The sequence below is a fragment of the Phodopus roborovskii genome, unplaced genomic scaffold, assembly GCF_943737965.1.
Source record: "Phodopus roborovskii unplaced genomic scaffold, PHOROB, whole genome shotgun sequence".
In the NCBI taxonomy this organism is placed as follows: Eukaryota; Metazoa; Chordata; class Mammalia; order Rodentia; family Cricetidae; genus Phodopus; species Phodopus roborovskii.
In genome coordinates, this window is record NW_026126409.1 from 18,087,096 (window position 1) to 18,109,564 (window position 22,469).

General features: G+C 42.3%; 1 protein-coding gene across 1 annotated transcript; it reads right to left on the reverse strand.

The window, feature by feature from the left end:
* Nucleotides 1-3,834: 3,834 nt before the first annotated feature.
* Ckap2 (cytoskeleton associated protein 2) lies at nt 3,835-22,469 on the reverse strand. Its single transcript, XM_051182092.1, has 9 exons — nt 22,315-22,469; nt 14,392-14,473; nt 12,761-12,833; nt 11,836-12,659; nt 10,677-10,884; nt 9,950-10,120; nt 8,722-8,791; nt 5,350-5,599; nt 3,835-4,344 (listed from the first exon to the last, which is right to left on the reverse strand). The coding sequence occupies exons 1-9, from the start codon at nt 22,421-22,423 to the stop codon at nt 4,092-4,094; spliced, it is 2,040 nt and encodes a 679-aa protein (XP_051038049.1). The 5' UTR covers nt 22,424-22,469; the 3' UTR covers nt 3,835-4,091.

The following is a 22,469-nucleotide window of genomic DNA, read 5'->3' on the forward strand; positions in this document are numbered from 1 at the left end:
TTCCAGTCTATCACAGATTTACCAGGAGACTATAGCAATAAATCCTCCATATAACCAAATCCATGTATGGTTTCCAGAAGTGAGGTATTTGAACATACTCAGGAGGTAGAAGATGGTGAATCATAGCCAGGAGGCACTGATAAGTCGGAGATCAACCTGTCTACACTGTGAGTTCCAGCCTGTCCCCACTGCCCTACCCGAGCACCAAAAAAACTATAGGAAAACAATTAAGTCCTTCACAGCTTAACCGGCCTCTAGTTTCACTCGCTGTTTTCCCGTTTCGGGTGCTTGAGGACTTTAAAGACTGAAAACGACTGATGAGCAACAAAGCTTTCCTTGGCTGAGACCACACTTGTACTTTTAAATCTCTATGTGTTTAATATTAATACTACACCCATAAACGCAGGCCTGGATAGGCTGCCTTCCCATGTTTATAACCAATTACGTGTTTAATAATAAAAATAAAAGGAGAAAAAGCTAACATGATTCGCTAGTGCCCAGATGCGGGGTCAGGGGGTCACTGGCCACGCGGTTTAGGTAGCGATCCCCGGGGCACATATACTGGATACCCACTTTCCTCCTACACTCTTTCTTCCGAGAAAGTCACGCCCGCCGCTGCTCCGCGCCAGCTGCAATAGAGGATCTCCGGCGGCGCGCATGCGCACCCCGAGACCCGCGCGCGCGCGCAGCCAACCGCGGCGGAGGTGCGCACGTTTCCCGGTGGTCCCGCAGCAGGCGTGAGCGCACCGGTGGCTTAGGACCCCGCCGAGGGGCCCCACCGAGTCCTCTCTCCACCGCTGCTGGCCTGGACCGCTCTCCTCACCCACCGCCCAGTGGCGCGCGACTCTTCTCCACAGGGTGGTGGCATTGGACGGGGCTGGGGGCGGGAAGAGACCTAGGGTGGGCGGGGCCGGGTGGGCAGATCATCTAGCCGGTTGGTGGAGGGGCCGGTGAGGGGGCGGGGAGAGACCTGGGGTGGGCGGGCCTGGTGGTCAAGCCATCTAGCCGGTTGGTGGAGGGGCGGGGGTGGGCGGGACCTGGTGGCAGAGGGGCGTGTTTCTAGTTGAGAGCTGAGGAAATTGGTTCTGGCCAGAGGCTTTGTTCCCAGAGTAGCCTGGCCCTGGAGGGGCAGTCTTAAAGCTGTTGCGCCACCTTGCAGTAGAATAGAGCTAAAATTTTGAGATTGTGCCGCCAGTAATTTGAGTTATTGCTCCAGATTAGGCGGGCAGCCCACAGAAATTGCACAGGAACAACACTTCTAGCATTTACCGTATGACCTTGGAAAAAGTGAAAAATAGGAGAAATCCACGTTCCTCTCTCAAGTCTGTGTATTTCTTCCCTTACATAGTAAAAAGTCATCAAGATTGTAGTTGTATCAGGACCTGATGGCACTTGCTTATAATTCCAACTCTCGAAAGTCTGAGGAAGGAAAATCCAGAATTGGAGGCCATCCTGGTCTAGATCTAAATAGCAAGTCCCTGGTAGGCAATCCAAGACTATGTCGCAAGTGTTAGATTTAGGGATGCAGAATAAAGGAACAAAAGGCAGGAGAGAGACCAAAGTCTGCCCTCAACAGGTGAGACTTAATTATTAGCATCCACCTTCCCTTGGGATTGGAAGTTGTGCAAAGGGGAGGGAGCCCATCAGGGCTCTAATAGGAGTGTGTGAGGAGCTGGCTATGAGGAAATTGATACAGCTTCAGAGGATACATGCAGAGTAAAACACTCTTAAGCAATTTATGACCTCCTTTTAGAACTGCTTGTTCAGGCAGAGGAGCTATGTTGACAACTGTCTTAAGAGAGTTTTCTCCCTAAGACAGCCTTCTAGTATGATCTTTCTCCTTTCCCTGCAATTTCCTAGGAATTTCACAGGAACTCCCATTTCCAGTAAAAGATATCTTACGCCCCCCCCCCACCAAACTCTTTAGATTACAATCCAACAAGCCTCAGGAGACATACTATGATCTCATCTATCAAGAAGGTCATGGAGAGTGGCTGTCCTCAGAGCCAGTGTCCCCCTTGAGATCATCCCAGATGAGTTTGCTGATGGCTCCCCCTCCTATAGAGGAGCATAAGGCATGAGATTCTGGATTCTTGTGCTGGAGTATTGAACTTCTCCTTACCACCTGGCAACTCTGTACTTAGCCTGGGGAGGGGTTAAGAGTATATATAGGTCAGAGAAGACTACAGAGCACAGGCTCCATTTACATGGCTATGGGGAAGTCTTCAGTTCTGCTGGGTAAGGCTTTCCAGAGCTGGCTGGTGCAGGGAGGAGTGCCCACTCACCTAATAGGTAACCCCTATGTTGTATAAGGAAGCCCAATAAATTCATGGGTTCCCCAGAGTGAACTCTGGAGAGATTGGCTCAGCAGTTAAGACTACTTGCTATTTTTACAGAGGACCAGGGCTCAGTTTCCCAGGACCCATGTGGTTAATAAGGTATATTTAAACAAATTACTCCCTTTTCTGTTCAAAATAGTAGCCACTAGATTTTTATTTTTATTTCTTTTTTTATTGCTTATCGTTATTGTTTCTGACCCTGCTCTGGAAGGTCACAATGGGGAGAGCACTTGGAGAACTGTAAGTGAAGCCAGAGAACAAGCAGATACAGTGCAAAGGATAGTCAAGAGAAATGGTGACCTAGGGGCCCCTTGCTGAAATATGAGGCACTTTATCGGGCTGAGTGAGGGTGACTGGCATGCCATTAAAGAACACTGAGGAGAGAGGAGAGGAATCTAACTCAGGGTCCCTCAGCTTCAGCACTGTGATCAGTATCTCTGGCCTCTGTCTACAAGTGACAGCAGTATTCACAACCCTACCTCCCCGTTTTGGTTTTTTGTTTGTTTGTTTGTTTGTTTGCTTTTTTAAACAGGGTTTCATTTTGAAGACCAGACTTGGCCTGGAAACCACAGATCTGCCACCTCGGGTGGGATTAAATGTGTGAGCCACTACCTTGGCAACCAAAGGAGGAACAGACCCAGATTCAATTCCCAGCTCCCACATGACAGCTCACAACTATCTGTTACTCCAGTCCCTGGGGGTCCCATAGCCTCTTCGGGCTTCGGCAGGTACAAGTGGTGCATAGATACACAAGCAGGCAAAACACTCATGCACATAAAAAAAAAAATCTCAAAAAGTTAATTTTAAAAAATGCCCTGGTGGGAGTGGTGCAGACTGCCTGTGGCAGAGAACCAAGTCTAGCTGCATAGATTAAACATCAGAGGATGAGACCAGGGGTGAGCAGGTGGCTCATCCATACACTGCACTCTTAGCATGCATGAAGCTTTCAGTCCCCAGGCATCACCAAGTCTTGAATATGAATGATCCCTAGTAAGCTTGTTTAGAATGGCTGATCTCCAGCCTGAGGCACTGTTTTGAAGGCTGGTGAGTGGGTAAATAGGGAGCCTGTGAAGGTTATAACTGCCCTGGGTTTACCCACACCAGAAGCAGTTCACTCTGTCCCCTGCAGCAGACAGGCCCATTCCTCTACCATGCCTGCCTCAGCATGGTGGACTGCATCCTGAAACAGTCAAAAATAAACTCTCCTTTCTTTCTGTCAGGTATTTTATCACAACAGGAAAGGTAAGTAATGCAAATTTAAATTTAGCAATGTATTTCAAAGGCAAAGTTTAGATTCCATTACTGTGGCCAAAGTATTTGTTCTTACAATGCTAAGGATCCAGAGCCTTGCAATGCTAGGAGAGTGCTCTATAGGGACCACATTCCAAACCCACATAACACATTTATCGAAATAAATGCCATACTGCAGCCAACTGTAGCTCAGAGAAGGGTCCTAAAATCAGTTCCATCATTAACTAAGTCAATAAACAAAATGTCATTGGAACATTATACAGGTATTTATTATAAACATATTAGGTACAAAGTCAATGTAAAATATAAATTTATATAGACTACATATTCAAATTATGCTTCACTTCTATAAGTAACTAGTAAAATGAAGACACTAACATTACATTTTAAAAACAGTAGTTCACTGTATTGTACATAGGCACATGGACACCTTCAAACCTACATAAAAGCACATGACAAACCACCACTGGAATAAGACAACACCCTCCTTTCTCAGGAGCGCTATTTCTCTCCTGCTGTGTCAGTCTCAGTCTCAGAGAACAGGGGGCACAGTGCTGTATTAGGGCGGCAAACAAAAGCATCCGCTCCCAACTCAGACAACTGTTCCAGTGAGGACACAGAAGGGTCATGGTCTTTTAACATATCTGGAAGTTGTAAAGTCTTCTCTTGAATGCGTCGTGAACGCCTCACTGGTGTGAGAAACTTCAGCTCTTTAAATGTGGAATTATTACCATGTTGCATCTTCTTTTTCATACTGAAAAACAAAATTATTTCACAAATTCAAAGACATGTTCAAGTGTTTATCTTACATTTTAACTGTTTCACATAATATACTTCTAGGTGGCAACCATGTGACAGACTGTATTATAGAAAGGGAGAGATAATATAAGTTCCTAGAAGAGAGCAATATGCATTCTGTAGACACTTGAATAGCTGAAAAAAAAAAAAAAAAAAAAAAAAAAAAAAAAAAAGCCTGATTTCTCAGTTCCAAGCACTACAGCTACAGTGATAAATGTAAACCAAAAATGTCTTGATTTTGAAAATGCTTGAGGAGGCTTTTTTCTCTCTCCCTCTTCTGCTCTCTTCCTCTCTTTTCTCTCTCTCTCTCTCTCTCTCTCTCTCTCTCTCTCTCTCTCTCTCCTGCTTTGGTTGGCCACCAGCTATACCCTGTTTTCTCTCCCCTCTACCAATAAACTCCACGTGGGCGCTGAAAAGAAAAGGAAAGGAAAGGAAAGGAAAGGAAATGCTTGGGGGGGAAGGGTCCAGGTTCAAATCGCAGCCTCACATGACAGGGAGCTCACAACTGGCTAAAGTCCCAGAGGAGTCCAACACCCTCTTCCGGATTCTGTAGGTATTACATCCATGTGGTGCAAAGATCACATACAGATCAAACACCCATACATATAAAAACAAATCTTTAAAAGAATGCCCAGGGAAAGGTGAGGCCTGTGGTGGAAACCAAGTCTAGCTTTTATAAAGTGGCACCATGTAGGAGAAAAAAAAAAACAATAATTCAGTAACCAAAAGGAGAAATGTCCCAATGACCTTCTACTTCTTTGAGAATTTCTTTTCTTGTTTTGCTGTTTGAAACAGGGTAGTCTAGGCTGGACTTCAATCCATAGCAACCAGTCTCCCCAGTGTTGCAATTACACACATGAGCCATTACAATCATGGGTCTGGATTTGACTATCAGCATTAACATTTTCTTAAACAAAATTATCCCAGGAGCATGAGAACAAATCACATTTTAAACATTTACCTTTGCAAGCATGGTGTAGAAGATACATTATATCTAATTAGGCAACCTGCTTCAGTTTTTGAATCAGGGGTTATACAATCATTGGCTGGATCTTTTGTTTCTTTGTCTCCCTTGTTTTCACAAACTTTAACATTCTTCTGATCCTCATTCTCCTCTCCTGGATTTCCTGGTTCTAGATTGACACTTGTTTCTTCAGTTTTGACTTCCTGGGTATGTCCCTTAGTTGCATGAGCCTCCTCAATATTTTCTCCTATTAAAAAAAAAATTTAAAGATTTAAACTTAAAATTTCAAAATAACAGAACCAAACTGCATTTCCTAATCATTACTTTTCCTAATGCCAGGGGTTTAACAAATACTTAATACAGATACAAACTTAAGAATGAAACCATCCCAGTTCTTAAGATTATGTGTCATGAAAGACACAGTTGAAGAACAATTAACTATTATATGAGATAAACATTTATGTGAAGTAAGAACAAAGGGTTGTTGGCACCTATAAAAAGGAATGTACTAGCTAGTTTTATGTCAACACAGGCTGACAGCAGTCAGAAGGATAGGTGCGGACCACAGCAGTCAGGACACATGTGGCCATTGCAGTCAGAAGGACAGGTGCAGATCATAGAAGTCATGACAGGTCAGACCACAGCAGTCAGAAGAAGAGGTACAGACTACAGTCAGAAAAAGAGGCCACACCAGTCAGAAGAACAAAGACTGTACCAAAGCCCAAGCTAACCACCGGGACTCCCTACTAGGTCAGAAGTCACGCTGGCCACTAGAAATCCAGTCCAAAGACTAGAAGACCAAAAAGGAAAGAGAAAACAAGAAACAAAGCACCATTCCAACAAAGACAAACTCAGAAATCAGGATCTAGCTGGGAGGTGGTGGTGTACATCTTTGATTCCAGCACTTGGGAAGCAGAGACAGGTGGATCTGAGTTCAAGGCCAGCCTGGTCTACAGAGCAAGTTCCAGGGCAGCCTCCAAAGCTACAGAGAAACCCTGTCTCAAAAAACCAAAACAATAAAAAAGGAGGAAATCAATCAATCATCAATCAATCAACCCAATCAGGGTCTAGACCTATAATCCCAAAACCAGATTCCTAAAGTCCAGTGTAAGAATATAATCAACAGGGGCTGGAGAAATGGATCACAGGTTAAGAGCACTGGTTGTTCTTCCAGAGCTCCTGAGTACAATTTCCAGCAACCACATGGTGGCTCACAACCATCTGTAATGAGATCTGGTGCCCTCTTCTGGCCTGCAGGGATACATGCAGGCAGAACACTGTATACATAATAAATAAATAAATAGAATACAATCAACAACAGCCAGGGCAATATGGCACCACCAGAGCCAGCTATCCTAAGACAGCAACACAAGATTTCTCTGTGTAACAGCCCTGGCTGTCCTGGGACTCGATCTATAAACCATGGAACTCCTACAATTGATAAATAGCTTTAGTCAAATGACTGGATATAAGATTAAAAAAAAAAAAAAAAAGATTCAGCAGTACTCCTATATACAAATGAGAAATGGGCAGAGGACGAAATCAGGGAACACCCTTCACAAAAGTCACAATGTAAATTATCTTGGTATAACTCTAAAAAAAAAAAGCAAGAGAAAAGACCTATATGACAAGAGAAAATTGAGAAAATTGGAGAAGATATCAAAAGATGGAAACATCTCCCATGCTCATGGGTCAGTAGGATTAACAAAATGACCATCTTACTAAAAGCAATCTACAGATTCAATGCAATCCCTATTAAAATCCCAACACATTTCTTTACAGACCTTGAAAGAACAATACTCAACTTTATATAGAAAACCAAAGCCAAAATACAACAGGATAGCTAAAACAATCCTGTACATTAAAACTTCTGATCCCTGATTTCAAGCTATAGAGCTATTGTAATAAAAGCGGTGTGATACTGGCATTAAAAACAGACAGATCAATGGAATAGAATTAAAGACCCAGATATAAATCCACACACCTGGGGACACCTGATTTTCGACAAAGAAGCCAAATTATACAAGAAATGCAAATCAAAATGACTGAGATTCCATCTTACACCCGTCAGAATGGCTAAGATAAAAAACACAACAGCTCATGTTGGAGAAGTTGTGGAGCATGGGGAACACTCCTCCATTGCTGGTGGGAGTGCAAACTTATACAGTCACTTTGGAAATCAGTATGTCAGTTTCTCAAAAAATTAGCAATTGATCTACCCCAAGACCCAGTTATACCATTCTTGGACATATACCCAAAGGATACTCCATCTGACCATAAGGACACTTAGCTCAACTATGTTCATAGCAGCTTTATTTGTAATAGCCAGAACCTGGAAACAACCTACGTGTCCCTCAACTGAGGAATGGATAAAGAAAATGTGGCACTTTTAAGCAATGGAGTACTTACTACTCAGCTGTTAAAAACAAGGATATCATGAAATTCACAGGCAAATAGAAATGGGGAAAAAAAATATGATCCTGACTGAGGAAACCCAGACTGAGAAAGATATATGGTATATACTCACTCACAAGAGGATATTAGCTATAAAGTAGTAAAGGTGACTATGCTACCATCCACAGATCTAGAGAGACTGGATAACAAGGAGGGTTCAAAAGGGGAATGCCTGGATCTCCATAGGAAGGGGAAGTAAGAGATTTGGTGGGTAGATTAGGCATGGGCAGGGATGACTTGAAAGAAGTAATATTTCAGGGTCAGGTAGAAACCTAGTTCAAGGGAATCTGCTAGCCATCTACAAGGATGACACTGGCTAAGACTCCTAGCAATAGCAGGTATGTAGCCTGAACTGCCCACCTCCTGTGACCAGTGAAGGGATTGAGACATCAACCCCAGGCACATAACCTTCGACCTATAGTCTGTCTTGCTGGGGTAGGGTTGCTTTGAAAGACTAAGGAAGTTGACAACAAATGGCCAGTCTAGCCTAAAACCCATGCCATGAAAGTAAGCTTACTTCTAACACTGCCTGGAGTGCCAGGACCCACAAGCTGGATGACCCAGAGGATAGAATTAAACAACGGGGAAAAAAAAAACAGTCAATGCCTTCATAGATTGGTTCTCAGCCCTACTGTCATTAGGGAGGCTTCATCCAGCAACTAAAACAGATGCAGACACTGGGCTGGGCTGGTGGAATCCTGCTGAAGAGGAGGAGGAAGGATTGTAGAAGCCAGAGGGGTCAAGGACATCATAACAAAACCCTGAGTTATAGGAGGGCATTGGAAGGAGAAAAGAGAAATGGGAAATGATATAATTATAATCTACATAATAAAGAAAAGAAAGTTAAATAAGATAAAAGGAAACCTGAATCAGTAGATTTTAGCAAAATTACAATTCACCTGAAGAAAAACTTACCCAAATTAACTTTTTCTTGACTCTTTGTTGTTAGAATATCTATGATTGTGTGTCGCATCTCTTCAATAGGCTTAAATTAAAAAATGTTTTGAACAAAGAAAGAAGTTTACATGGTCAAAAATATACATGTAAACATATATAAGTATATATATATATATATATAGAGAGAGAGAGAGAGAGAGAAAATATTAGACACTGAAAATTTTTACAATTTTAAACTAAACATTTACTATGAAAAATGAATTTAGAACACAGAATTTTATCATTAAAAGAAAAATAATCCCAATTTTTAGGCCTTTGATAACTACTAGTGCTTGCTTGATAGGACCAAATTAATGAACAAATGGAAAGCTATCATCTATTCAATAGCTGACTATACAGTTTAAAAGTTCTTTTAAAAAAGTACAAGTTGTATTTTTGTCTCACATTGTTAAATTCATCCCCCCTCACTCCCCGATACAGGGTTTCTCTGTATAACAGTCCTGGCTGTCCCAGAACTCACTTTGTAGACCAGGCTGGCCTGAAACTCACTGAAATATGTCTGCCTTTGCTTCTCCAGTGCTGAGATTAAAAGCATGCCACCACCTGCACGGTTATTTCTGATATCTTAAGGTTGGTCAACCCAATGTATTTCAAGTGTTCAAATTTAATTACCTGATAGAAATCAAAACCACCATGCTTGGTAATACAAGATGGTTTGTACGGTGGAAGCCCTGGTTCACAGCCCTAGTTTCAGAATTCATTGTAAAATCATCAGTTCTGTGTTCAATTTCTTGGCCAGTTTTGGTTCTGGTTTTCCAATTTACACTTCAGTGCCGCCTCTTTCTGTCTACAATGTCTATCTAGAGCCCCAGCTCTCACTTCTGTATCACCAAGCCAGCGACATAACTTTATGTAATGTCCTCTGTGGCCCATCACAGGAAATGTACAGGAGGATATCTTGCGCTAAAACAGTTTCATTAGACCTACATTTTAGCTTTTATCTATTTCTAAAGTCTCATAACCCTTGGCACACAAGTGAAAAGTTTTAGAGAGTTGGAAAACATGCATAACGTAATCTTCATTTCACACAATGAACCCTGTGTCTGCATGCTCTACTACTGACCTATTCCAGGTCCTTTTGTGGCCTTTAAATATTCAATCTTATCAAGTTACACTACAATGTGCTCAAAAATAACTGAGAATTGTTTACAATGAAAAACTGGAGATCAGTAAAATTTGATCTTACCTGAGCCCCTGCCAGAATGGCCTTCTCATAGATTGAGATAATATTTTCAATAGGACTTGTGACTGGTTCAATACGAACAAGACATATCCAATATTTAACAAGTTTTTTGGCATCTGGAATATTATGAATCAAGTCATTCAATGTGTCTAAAATTTCTTCTTTTGGGCATCCCTAAAATACAAAGAAATGAAATGTGTGAGCTACAAATTATAAACTAGTAATCTGACTAGAACAGTGAACAACATAAAAAGTTGATAGAGGGAGTTGGATACACAGCTTAGCAGCCAGAGCACTGATGATGATGCTCCAAAGAGAACCTGAGTTGGTTCCTAGCACCCATGTTGGGCTGTTCACAACTGACTACAAACTCTATAGACTCAGGGGACCCAACACTTGCTAGCCTCCAATATGGTACACATAAACTCATTTATTTAAGTACGCAAACATAAATAATAATAAATCTTTAAAAGGCATTTCTAAATTATAAAAACGTACAAAAATGAAGACTCTGCCTTAGAAGGCTGGAGAGATGGCTCTGAAGTTAAGAACATTGGCTGCTCTGCCAGGGGATGAGTTCAGTTTCCAGCACCCACATGGTAGCTCACAAACATCTACAAAGTGGGTTCCAGGGATATGACACCCACTCCTAGCCTCTGCAGGCATCAGGCACACACATGGACATACATACAGGCAAACAGCCATACATATTTTTAAAAAAGGACTCTACCTTCTTATTGATCAGGTTCAGGCATTCAGAAATTGTCTTGTTTACTTTTTCAGTAAATAATCTCTGTTCATCTTCTTCTGCCATGGTAGTCCAAAAGGAACCAACTGGGCTTTCCCTTTGTCCCTTTGGCTCAGACTGATTAGCTATTAAGTTAGGAGGCCTTTTTAGCCCTTTTCCTTTGCCAGTTCTCCACTCAGTCACTGGAGCTCTACAAGCAGAAGCAGTACATAAACATTACTTTGATTTTGATGACAGCATCCTGCTAAATGGAGTAAGTATATTTCAAATCTGGAGCTGGAGATATTGCTCAGCAGCACTGGTTGCTTGGCCAGAGAACCCTGGTATGCATAACTCCCAGCACCCAACACGGTGGTTCACAACCACTTGTAACTCCAGTTCAAGGGGACCTGACACCTCCTTCTGGCCTCTGTGGGCACCAAGAACACACGTGCATAGGCATACATGCCAAACACCCATATACAATCAAGAAAACATGAAGTCTATACATGTTTCTAAACTGGTGGACATAAAATGTATTTGTTTGCAGAGGCAAACTCTTGAACATAACAAGATCAAATATACGTTCAAAGGATCCAAGAATGTGAGCTGGGGAGATGGCTGGGAGGCTAAGAGTGCTTACTGCTCTTACAGAGGATCTGGTTTGGTTCCTCGCACCAACATGAGGAGGCTCACAACCACCTGTAACTCCAGTTCCAGGGGATCCAATGCACTCTCACACAAATTCTTAGGAGGCCTACTCATTTCTGAAGGGAAATGGAAGAGGAGTGGATGTGGGGGAGAGGGGACGTGGGGAGAAGAATTGGGAGGCATGGAGGGAGGGGAAATTGCTATCAGGATGTAATGTTTGAGAGAAGAATGAAAATAAAAATAAATAAATTCTCAAAGAACCAAAGAATGCATTTTAAATGGCTAAGTTGTATTTATCAACTGTTATTAGTGTTCAACTGAGCTCAAAAGCAACCAGCAAACTACACTTAAAGGTAAATTTTTGGACTTATTATTCCATATATAAATCTGTCTATGTGGCAGAAAATAATTGATTAAAGAAATTCTAATACATTCAAGGAAATTATAAGCTAAATTCACAAATGGTATTCTATTAAAAACCAAGAAGACCAAGTGAGTTTCATCTACTTACTTTCTCTCCTCTGTGGTTTCTTTGGACTGAGCCGATCTAGAAAGAGTTGCTCCTGCTACTGTGTATCTGCGCTGGTCCATATTTTCTGACTTTTCTGTCAGTCTGGTATTAGAAAAATGAGTCCTGGCTACACCTCCAGATGTTATACTTCTTGATGGTGCCTTATCTCTTTTTGTGTCCTGAGAAGGCCGGGTATTGACAACAGTTACAGCTGGTTCTGACCGTTGTAATTCTTTTCCAAGAGGCCCTTTTCTGATTGTAACATTGGCAAGGGTCCTGCCCAAGCCCTGTCTCATAGTGCCCTGGGTATTACTATGGAGGTTTCTAATAGGTGGTCGCACAAGTGTGTTCTTGGACGTAGTGCTCACAGATTTAGTGTTTACAATCTTGGTGGTAGCAGTCACACTTGAGGCTCTTATACTGATGGCATTTACAGGCACAGACTGAGCCTTTGTGGCTTTAGACACAGTGGGGGGAAGTTTCTTGGTTTCTGAAGGACTCTCACCTTTGACATTTGGAAGCTTTCTAAATGAATTAATCTTAGACTGAACAACCTGGCCATGATAATAGCCAAGCACTCGTTTTTTAGGCATGCTCGCCTCCTGTTTGGGCTTTTCTGCAGTTGTTTGCATCTTTTTATTTTCTTTAAGGTGACATGCCTGGTCTGATGCCATAGTCTGACCTTGGAAATCATCTCTAGTTGATAATAACTGCACAGTTTGAATATTATTCTTCAAGTTGTGTATTTCTGAACTGGTTGCTTCATCAGCTTTTAATGGAATGTAGTTTTTTTCAATCGTGTTTCCAATATTTTCTTTATCAGCCTACAAGAGTTAAGAGAAATCAGTATTTCAGAAATCATGTCTTCATTAAAGAACGAAGGAAAGAACGTAGGAAAGGTCAGAGTATAAGACACATATCTTACCATTTCTGTTTTGTGTTTCAGAACTTTCTTCCCTTCTTGAACCTGATCTTCAGATGTCATCACTTTCTGTTCTCTATTAGTTTTAAAAAAAAATTAATTAGTTCTATACAAAGGAGATCTACTTTTAGCGAAGGAAGGGAGCTTGTGTGTACCAACTAAGCAAATGCTCTACTACAAGCTACAGTCCAGGTCTCATATTTTAAAATTTTAAATCGGGGCAGCAAATAAGTTTTGTGTAGTTAAAGGAAGAAATGAGACAGGTTTAAAGCCTTAGCCCAACTTTATTTTTTTTAGCTATAAACTAGTATAGTATCTGATGATCCCTTAGCAAATAATAACTCTGTGTAAAATAAAATATTGTCAGACATTCTAGTAATTCTAAAACAGATCCACAAATTCAGAGAGTATGCTAAAATGTGGGGAAATGTGTTATTTGGTAGATCTGACAAAATCTGGTATTTTAGAGCTAATGAAACTTTAATCCTAACAAATACAGAGTACAATTATCTTCAAACTCTGCTTTCCTATTGGATGAAGTCCATCTACACTGAGGGCCACCTGCTGTCCTCACGGTCACAAACTCAAATATTAATCATACCTGAAAGATTCTCTTCTGTTTTGTTTTAGTTTTTAGAGACATGGTTTCTCTTTGTAATAGCCCTGGTTGTCTTGGAACTCGCTGTGTAGACCAGGATGGTCCCCAACTCACAGAGATCTGACTGCCTCTGCCCCCGATTGCTAGGATTAAAGTCATGTGCCACCATGCCTGTCCTTAAAAGATTGTTTTACTGCAACATCTAGGCTACTGTTTGACCAAACAAGTGGGTATTGCAGCCTATAAGACACATGACATTACCCACCACAGCTGCTAGCTGCTGTGGTACCAATCTATGATCTATACTTGAGGACAGAAGGAATTCAAGTTTGAGGTCAGGGTATTTAGAATGCAGACTCTCAAAACCAAACATTGACCGCTAGGCACAGCACAGCTTCCAAGTCAGCATCTTGGTACACATACATACACTCTGCCTTCTCTTTAATCAGGGAGAAGGCTCAGCAGTTGCAGCTACTTGCCACCAAGCCTGACTACCTCAGTTTGATTCACAGAGTACACATGCCTGAAGGTTACTCTGGCCTGCATATGTGTACTGTATCTTGCATGCACCAGCACAGGTGGGTAAGCAAGTGAATATACACACAGAATACATTTTAAAAATGTTTAATTGCTTCCCTTTAAGTGTTTGAACATATATAGAAAATGATGATCTAAAGCCATCACCCACATAAAGTAGCTACAGATACAAACTCAGATGTGCTGAAAGTATTAATATATAACAGGTTTTTTGAAGACTTGATGCCAAAAGAGAAGGTTAACTGTCATAGTGCTTTTTTCTTTTGTAGTGCTTTTGGTGGCAACCATTCTACTACTGAAATGCATTTCCATTCCCCTTAATGCTTTTAAATATTATGTGTTGAAGTAATAATGTGTAGAACCATAACTGTATTAAGTGTTAATAAAATTTTTTTCAGTTTTTTAAAGTTAAATATAATTAGTAGGAAAGTAAAAGTTAAATTGTGGCACATGTTAGATTCTTAGTAGACAATTCTAATGCAATTAAACTTGACCTCACCTGGATATCTGATTTTCTTGTTTGTATGGAAACATTGTTTTTCGTATTAACAGATATTCCTTGAGTTTTTGTTTTCTTTGTTCTAAAGATGGAGTAACAAAGTCAACTTTAGTTAAAACATCAAATATGGTTGATGTAAAAGTAATTCAAATTAATAGAACTGATGTTATAAAGGATTTGCTAATGGATTTGCTTAGGAGACATTAAATCACACAAAATAGAATTTAGCTAAGCCAGCACTGCCCACCCCCCCCCCAAAAAAAAAACACCCCAAGGTGTTTGGAGGCTAACCAAGCAGGTTAGAAGTAAGATTTAAGATGCTAAGATGTAAATGTTTATTCACTAGAATGGACCAGCCTTTTGGCTCTAATCACATAACAAAGGGCATCCCTTTTACAGGCTGCTCAAGGTGGGCAGAATAGGGTCACAACCATCAATCTAGTCCTGGTCTGCCATAAAAGTCCCCTGTCCTCTTATCAGTAAAAACATAATTTGCAAGATGGCCTGAGGTAACAGCTATTTGAAAAGAATAACACTGATGTACTTAAGAAATAATTCTGGCAATTATCTGTTGCTGTGTCAATCTCCCAACTGCCCAAGTGGCCAGACACAAAGTCTCCCATCTCTGTTTAAACTATTCAAGGTGTAACCTAGAGCCAAGAGCTGAAGCAGACTTGGTAATGACAACATATGTAAAAATGTACAAGCCTGAAGTGTATATACACTGATGGTTCTCAACCTGTGGGTCACAAGATCTTTGGAGAGTCTAATGACCCTTTCAGAGACCATAGGAAAACACAAATATTCACATTATGAAAAATAACAGCAGTAAAGTCACGTGTATTAAAGGGTTGCAGAACTAGGAAGACTGACAACCATTGACAGAAGCTACTGAAATGTGCTCTTCAAGGCCAGTTCTTTTAAAGAGCTTTCACTATGTGTGTGGAGTGATTCCTCACAGGGAAGGCATGTTATTTCTGTACTAAATATGGAGGTCCCTAGTGAGATGTCCTACGCCAGCCCCTTGTGCTGCTCAGATGGCTGGAGGAGTAGAATGCTCCCTGACAGAGTTCTAGCACTTCCTCTCAAGGGCACTCCAGACTCTCCAGTCAACTGATCATTGGTTAGGAAAACTCAGCAGGAAACCTGCAGGACAAGCAAAGATGCCAAGACTGCCCCTACCCCATCTCAACCAGACCCTACTCTGTGGGGTAGAGGAGGGCTCAGATCAAGCCTTAAGGAAATTTTCTGATAAAGCCAACAAGTAGGTTTTCCATTAAGAAAACAATGGAGGGAGCCGGGTGGTACAAGCACTCAGTGGCAGAGGCAGGCAGATCTCTGTGAGTTTGAGGCCAGCATGGTCTACAAAGCGAGTTCCAGGACAGGCTCCAAAGCTACACACAGAAACCCTGCCTCAAAAAACAACATCAGAGAGAGAGAGAGAGAACAATGTAGGGAATGTTGTAACCTTGGAATGAAAATGTGAGTGATGTTTGTCTCTTGTTTGTCTGCAGAAGAACTCTAGTATGTTGCAGAGACCCTCCTACCCATATGGGGGCAAGGCAAGAAGAACTTGAACAAAATTAGCTGCCTGTTTAGCTGGATAGAGCTGGATAAACTAGACTGCAAACTCACTTTCACCCCTAAAGCCTACATCATCTGTGCCCCCAGATTGGAGCTGCTGGCCCACAGATCCACCCCCCCCAACAAAAGATCCAATTAAGACTTGGGGCTCCTTCCATAAGCAGGAAAGTTTTGAATCCTGTTCGGAACAAGAAAATGACCCTGACATGACTAAATAGAGAAGGGCTTCTCTCGAAGGTCACAAGTGAACCATATAGTACCCTCCACTGAGGCTTGCCTGGGTAAAGTGGCTGCTGGATCCTCTTGGGCAGGAGCTTTAGTTGCAGCAGGGTTCACTTCCCTTTCTGCACCCAAGGAGACCAGGGGCCCCACCTCAGAGAGGCCACAAGGTGCACAGCTAATTTTTCAGGGCAAGAAAGCCGCTTAGCTGTGCATCTCTAGAGGCAGCCTGGAGATGAGCTATGCTGAGTCCAAATGCTCGCTCTTCCCAGGAGTCTTTCTGTTCTTGGGACTCCTTTGCCAGCTGGAGAACAGCTAAGAGGTAAACCATTTCCAATAGAGGCTCCTATTGCCTATAATAAAAACAGCCAATGGGAAACTTGACATGGAGAGGATAAAAGAGACCCACTGTCTAAAATCTCAGCAGTTACTCCAGCAACAGATTTAACAGGCTTCCCTAAGTGAAGTTCTGTTAGATAATGTAACTATGAATGTAAAGCTTCACGTGCTAACAGGTAAGGTTCTCCCAGCATCCCTCAGTCCCTACCTGCTACAGGGTATGGCTAGCATACCCTGCCCTCTACCCTGAACTCTCCAGCCCAGAGGCTGGGCTGCCCTTCCCCTAGAGGCTCTTGCCTATATAGTCCAGACATTTTGGTTACACTTTCTCTCTAGCACCTTGGGCCTCCTGGCTGCTTCACCTGGTTGCCTTCTCTCCCTTCTCCCCAGCAAGGCCCTGCTCAGCCTGTCCAGATCCACTCTGCACTCTCCCAGATGTCCCTGCTTCTGACTCTGCTCTCCCACATGAGGACAGTAAACTTCCTCCTCCATCACACCTAGGAGCAGTCATGTACTTTCCTCTCCTTTTCACTTCTCTTTTTCATTCAGTTTACCTGGAAACTCACAGGGTCTAATGCTTTAACAGTACATTCACAGGTGTTATTAATTTATTGCATTACCCTATGTGTGTGATTTGGATTTAATTTTTCTTTATATGCTGCATGTGTTTCAGAACTCCACCTGTGCCTGTTAAAATAATTATAGCTGGACTTGACAGAAGTTATTAATTCCTCAAGGAGGAGAGTCAAAGTCATTGTACCCTAATTTGAGAGAGGCACTCCTCCAGCTAGCTGTATGCAACCAGGCCCTAATTTTATAAGGCCTCAAGGTATCTGGAGATAGGGTATAAAGACTGGGAAAAACTAAGGGGAAGAGGGGCACAATACCCCTTTTAGGGAAAACTTCTTATAGCAAATGACAAATTTGTTGTGGTTATGTCTCATGGCATTTATTTATTTATTTATTTATTTATTTTATTTATTTATTTTTGCTCCTTTGTTTTGGGGGACAGGGTTTCTGTGTGTAGCCCTGGTTGTCCTGGAACGCTCTGTAGACCAGGCAAGCCTGGAACTCAAGAGATCAGCCTGCCTCTTCCTCCCAAGTACTGGGTTAAAGGTGTGTGCCACCATGCCCATTTTTTAAATTGTCAAGTCAAGGCAATTTACATGTAAAGCTTAAGATAGCTGGATGTTCCAGGACTTAAAATGATTTGTTAAAACTACAATTACAGATGTCTAGCTCACTGAGGACTCTATCCCCAACCTGTTTATTCTTGTTTACACAGAGGGTTCAATCATTCAAAGTTATTGCTATCTCTAAAGTTCTGGATGAGACTCAACTTTCAATGAGTTCTTAAAAAAAAAAAAAGTTAAGATATACATTTGAGGTTATATCTCTAATAAGGATTAAATTCTTTTAGATAGGATACATTACATAAAGACAGAGACAAAACCATAAAAGCTTGAAGCCAAGCCACAGAGGTCTGAAATGTCGAACAGGACTTATAGACTTAATGGTTAAAATGATCTGCGGTTCCTATGCGTTTAACAACAAAAGCTGACTTAAAGATGTGTGTCTTGTCAGTTGTGTCTTTGCTAACTATGTCCAGCTTTAACTATCTGGAGACACCGAATCATACAGAGCTGTGCTAAGAACTGACTGTACACCTTTTATTCTTCTGTCTCCTGATCTCTGCTATAATCATGCTCTTGTGATAAAATGAACTACTGAATATAAAAGCTGGGTTAAATAGACTTAGACTATAATTGTACTTTTGTGATAAAATATAAATTGACTTAGATTAAAAAAAAAAAAAACCTACAGGTCAAAGGGGTTCCCAGTTTCTGTGTGGACTGCATTTATTGTATAAAGTGTATTTTGGTACTAAAAGAGTTTCAATCTTAAAAAATTGTCATTTTTAAGGCTCAGAAATTTTAACAGGGATAAATTACCTTATTTTATAAAATCCTAATGTTGTTAAGAGTTGCTTATTGTAAACTGTTAAAGCAAAAGTAATTTTGAGCATAAAAATTAGAGATCAGTCACCTTTTATGTAATTAAATGACTGGGTAGGTCATGCACACCTTTTAGTCCCAGCACTGGGGAGGCAGAGAACTCTGTGGATTCCAGGCCAGCTTGGTCTGCATAATGAATTCCAGGACAGCCAGGGCTATGTAGAAAGACCCTGTCTCAAAATAAAATAAAATGACTAAATGTCCTTTATGTGCCCAGAATTGTGTCTGTAGTCACACTAAGTACAAATGTGATTCATTCACAGAGACAGGATGAGAGGAAGAGACCAAGTTATATCTCCCAGTACAGTCTTATGTATATGTTGTCAAAGGATATCCCTAAGCAGGTAACTCAAAACAAGTTTAAAAACAAAGTTTGTTTAATATAAAATACTATTCAAAATCAGGTACATTAAAAAAAAAAAAAACTAATTATGAAGAACTAAATGGGTCAAATTTACAATACACTTACATGGCAGGATGAAGTCTATCCTTTCCCTGGATGGGACAGACACCAGAGTAAATGCATGCTAGCCTCATTACAGAGGAAGAATACATGGGGAGTAAGAGTTGCCAGATCTGCTGCCCCAGCCTCCCACTACGCAGAGCAGATCAGAAAACCTCCCTCCTCTAGAGGGAAGATGAATTACCCTCATGTTTCCACAGACAGCAGGTGGATTCTCTCACCCAATGGAGGATCTCAGCATCTGCATCCCTAAGTGTCTTAAGCAACAGAAGTAAACAGCAATGACTCTCCACTCACTGTTTCCTGAAGTGACCGAGGATGCTGCCAATGGGGGAATTTTTAACTAAGCCTGTCACCCAACTAGTGTGAGGCCTGCATGCCAGTTCAATTGGGCAGGCCCTTTAGCCTGGCTTTCAATTCTCCATCTCTTGGCAAACCAGTCCCACAGATCAACAACAAATTGTGCAAGGAGTCGTCCGTCCCCACTCCAATATTACCCTTCCCCAGTCCTAAGAGTTCCAGATAATCTAAGACAGAGCCTGTCTTAGGGCCAGTCAGTACAGCTGGCTCAACTGTGGGCACTCCTTTAAACACTGAGTTGCAGGCACCATCCTACCTGAGGAGGAAACCTAGTCTGTGACAGTCACCCCAGACCAGCCTCTCATAGAAAACAGCTCTTCAGCCCTGTTCCCACTGCAAACCTGAAAGCCACTGCACTCTGTAGAAGCTTGAGGAATCCAGCAGGAGACATTTGGAGATAGGCACCACAATGCCTGTGCCTCTCTTTGGACTCATGGTGATATTGACTACCAGGGCTAGCCACCATGGCTCCCACGGACCTGACTTTGACACAGAGAATTTTACTAGCTCTGTTATATCTGGTAATAACAGGTTTGTTAAAAAAAAAAAAAAAAAAAAAAAAAAAAAAAAAGAAAGAAAGAAAGAAAAAAAAAAAGAAAATCTGATTTCTTTAATGAGTTATGCCTAGCTGTGCATCCAAGTAATAGTTGGTCCTTGTAGATGATATATTTTTCTGAAAATGAATAAAGCCTCATAACTCTGTAAAAGGCATAGATCTACTAACTGCCGAGAAAAGGAGATTATATGCCTATCTGAATAAAGAGTGCTATTACTGTGGTAACTAGGTAGGGCTAGTTAGAAACATGGTAAAACAGAGAGGAAAGCATAGCCAACAGAAGGGAAACCCTACAGAGCCCCTGGTATTCTTGGAATGGCTACTGGAATTAGCTTAGTTACTATCTCTAACAGGGCCCTTCATAATGCTGTGACCCTTTAATATAGTTGTGGAGAACCCCAGCCATAAAAATTATTTCACTGCTACTTTATAACTATAATTTTGCTACTGTTACGAATCATAATGTAAATATCTGCTGTGCAGGATACCTGAAGGGGTCACTACCCACTGGTTGAGAACCACTGTATTAGGCCTTTGTACCTCCAACTCTCAACTGCTGGCGCCAGTTTAATATCACTCGAGTAGGGGCCTGATAGAACCACATCAAATACAGATGGTTCTGACCTCGAAGCCACTTTCTCAGGTGGTGAAAACAACAGGGCTCAGAGTGACCAGTCCCCTATTACACAGAATTTTAACCTGGGGCTTTATAAAAAGATGTTTAATAGTTCCACCACGAGAACAATTTATTCAGAAAAGAGTAACACTGATATACTTAAACAATCTGGCAATTATCTTTGCTGTGTCAATCTCCCACCTGCCCGAGTGCCCAGACTGTATTCTCCTGGCTCTGTTCAAAGTGTAACTGTTCAAAGTGTAACCTGGTGGGACCCAAAAGAGATTTAAGGATGACAGCATATGTAAAATGTACAAGCCTAAAGTGCACATAAGGTATTGAAATCTTCTATTCAAGGTTGGCTCTTCCTTGGGCATTAGCAAGACAAATGCTCCTTAACTAATCACTAAGTGTGTGGAGTGACTCCTCCCTGGGAAAATATATTATGTCCATATCACTGAAATGGGAAATTTCTCAATTTAGAGAAATGATCCCATTAATCAGAAGGTGCTATCTTAAAGTTACTATTGCTGTGATGAAATACCCAGACCAAAAGCAACTTGGGGAAGAAAGTGTTCTTTTCATTCACATGTCCATGATCAAAAGCAGTTTGATCTGGGCAGGAATCTGGAGGCCATGCTCTGATTGCTTTTTTATAGCACTCAAGACCAATAGCCCAGAGGTGGCAACGCCCACAATGGGCAGGGCTCTTTTCCATCAATCTCTTAAGAATCAATTAAGATGTCCTGGGGCAGTAGTGGCCCACTACCTTTAATCCAAGCTCTTGGGAGGCAGGTGGATCTTTCTGAGTTCGAGGCCAGCCTGGAACTACACAGTGAGTTCCAGGGCAGGAAAGAGAGGAGGGAAAGGAGGGGAGGGGATGAGGTGGGAGAAGGGAAGGGGGGAGGAAAGGGAGGAGAAGGGAGGGGACAGAGGTGGGGGGAGAGATTAAAAACGGGGGGGGGGGTAGGGGCTGGAGAGATGGCTCAGCGGTTAAAGAGCACTGGCTGCTTTTTCGGAGGACCAGGGTTCAATTCAATTCCCAGCACCCATATGGCAGCTCACAGTGTCTATAACTCCTGTCCCAGGGGATCTGACATCCTCACACAGACATGCATGCAGGCAAAACACCAAAAATCTAATAAAAATAAAAACATAAGAAAAGAAAGATGTCCTACAGACTTGCCTACACCCTGATCTTACAGAAACATTTTTCAATTTAGATTCTTTCCCCTCAGAGAACTCTAGCTTGTGTCTAGCTGGCACAAACCTAACCGGGATGATGCTGACAACTGCTGAGTAAGAAGAACACATTCTCTGGAGTCCAGACTCTGGACTAAGGATGTAAACTCTACGATAGAACAAGGGCGGTCCATCCTCAGCAGTACCAGAAAGACAGACGGACGGACGGACATAGCCGACAGACAGAAAAACAATCCAGTTTCCTAGGGATCACCATTTCGACAATACGGTTCCAGAAAGCCAGTCTACAAGAAACAGCCGTAGAGACCAAATACTACTAGTCTCCAAATTTTGACCCCTGCCCGCCCCGCGCCAGCCTCACCTCCCGAGCTTAGAGCAGAGCAAGCCAGCGCGCAGGCGCAGTCGGGGGTCCTTGCGGCCCCGCCCCCCTCAGCCCTCAGCCCCGACCACCGAGCTAAACGGCCGCCGCCCCCGACTTCCAGCGAGGCGCGCTCCCCACGGCCAGCGGCCTAGGCTCTCCGGAGGGCGCGAGGCGGGTTAGGGGCCCAGGCCCCGCGCCGCCGCTCACCTCTGAAGGCCGGCTGGTCTCTCTTGGTCGGGGGCAGCTGCAGGTCCCGGGGCACCGGCAAGGCGTTGCTCCCAACCCGGCCAGCGCAGCGTTTCCTGGACTCTGCCATCTCGTACTGTGCGCGCCTCGGCGCCGGCGTGGATTGAATGGACCAA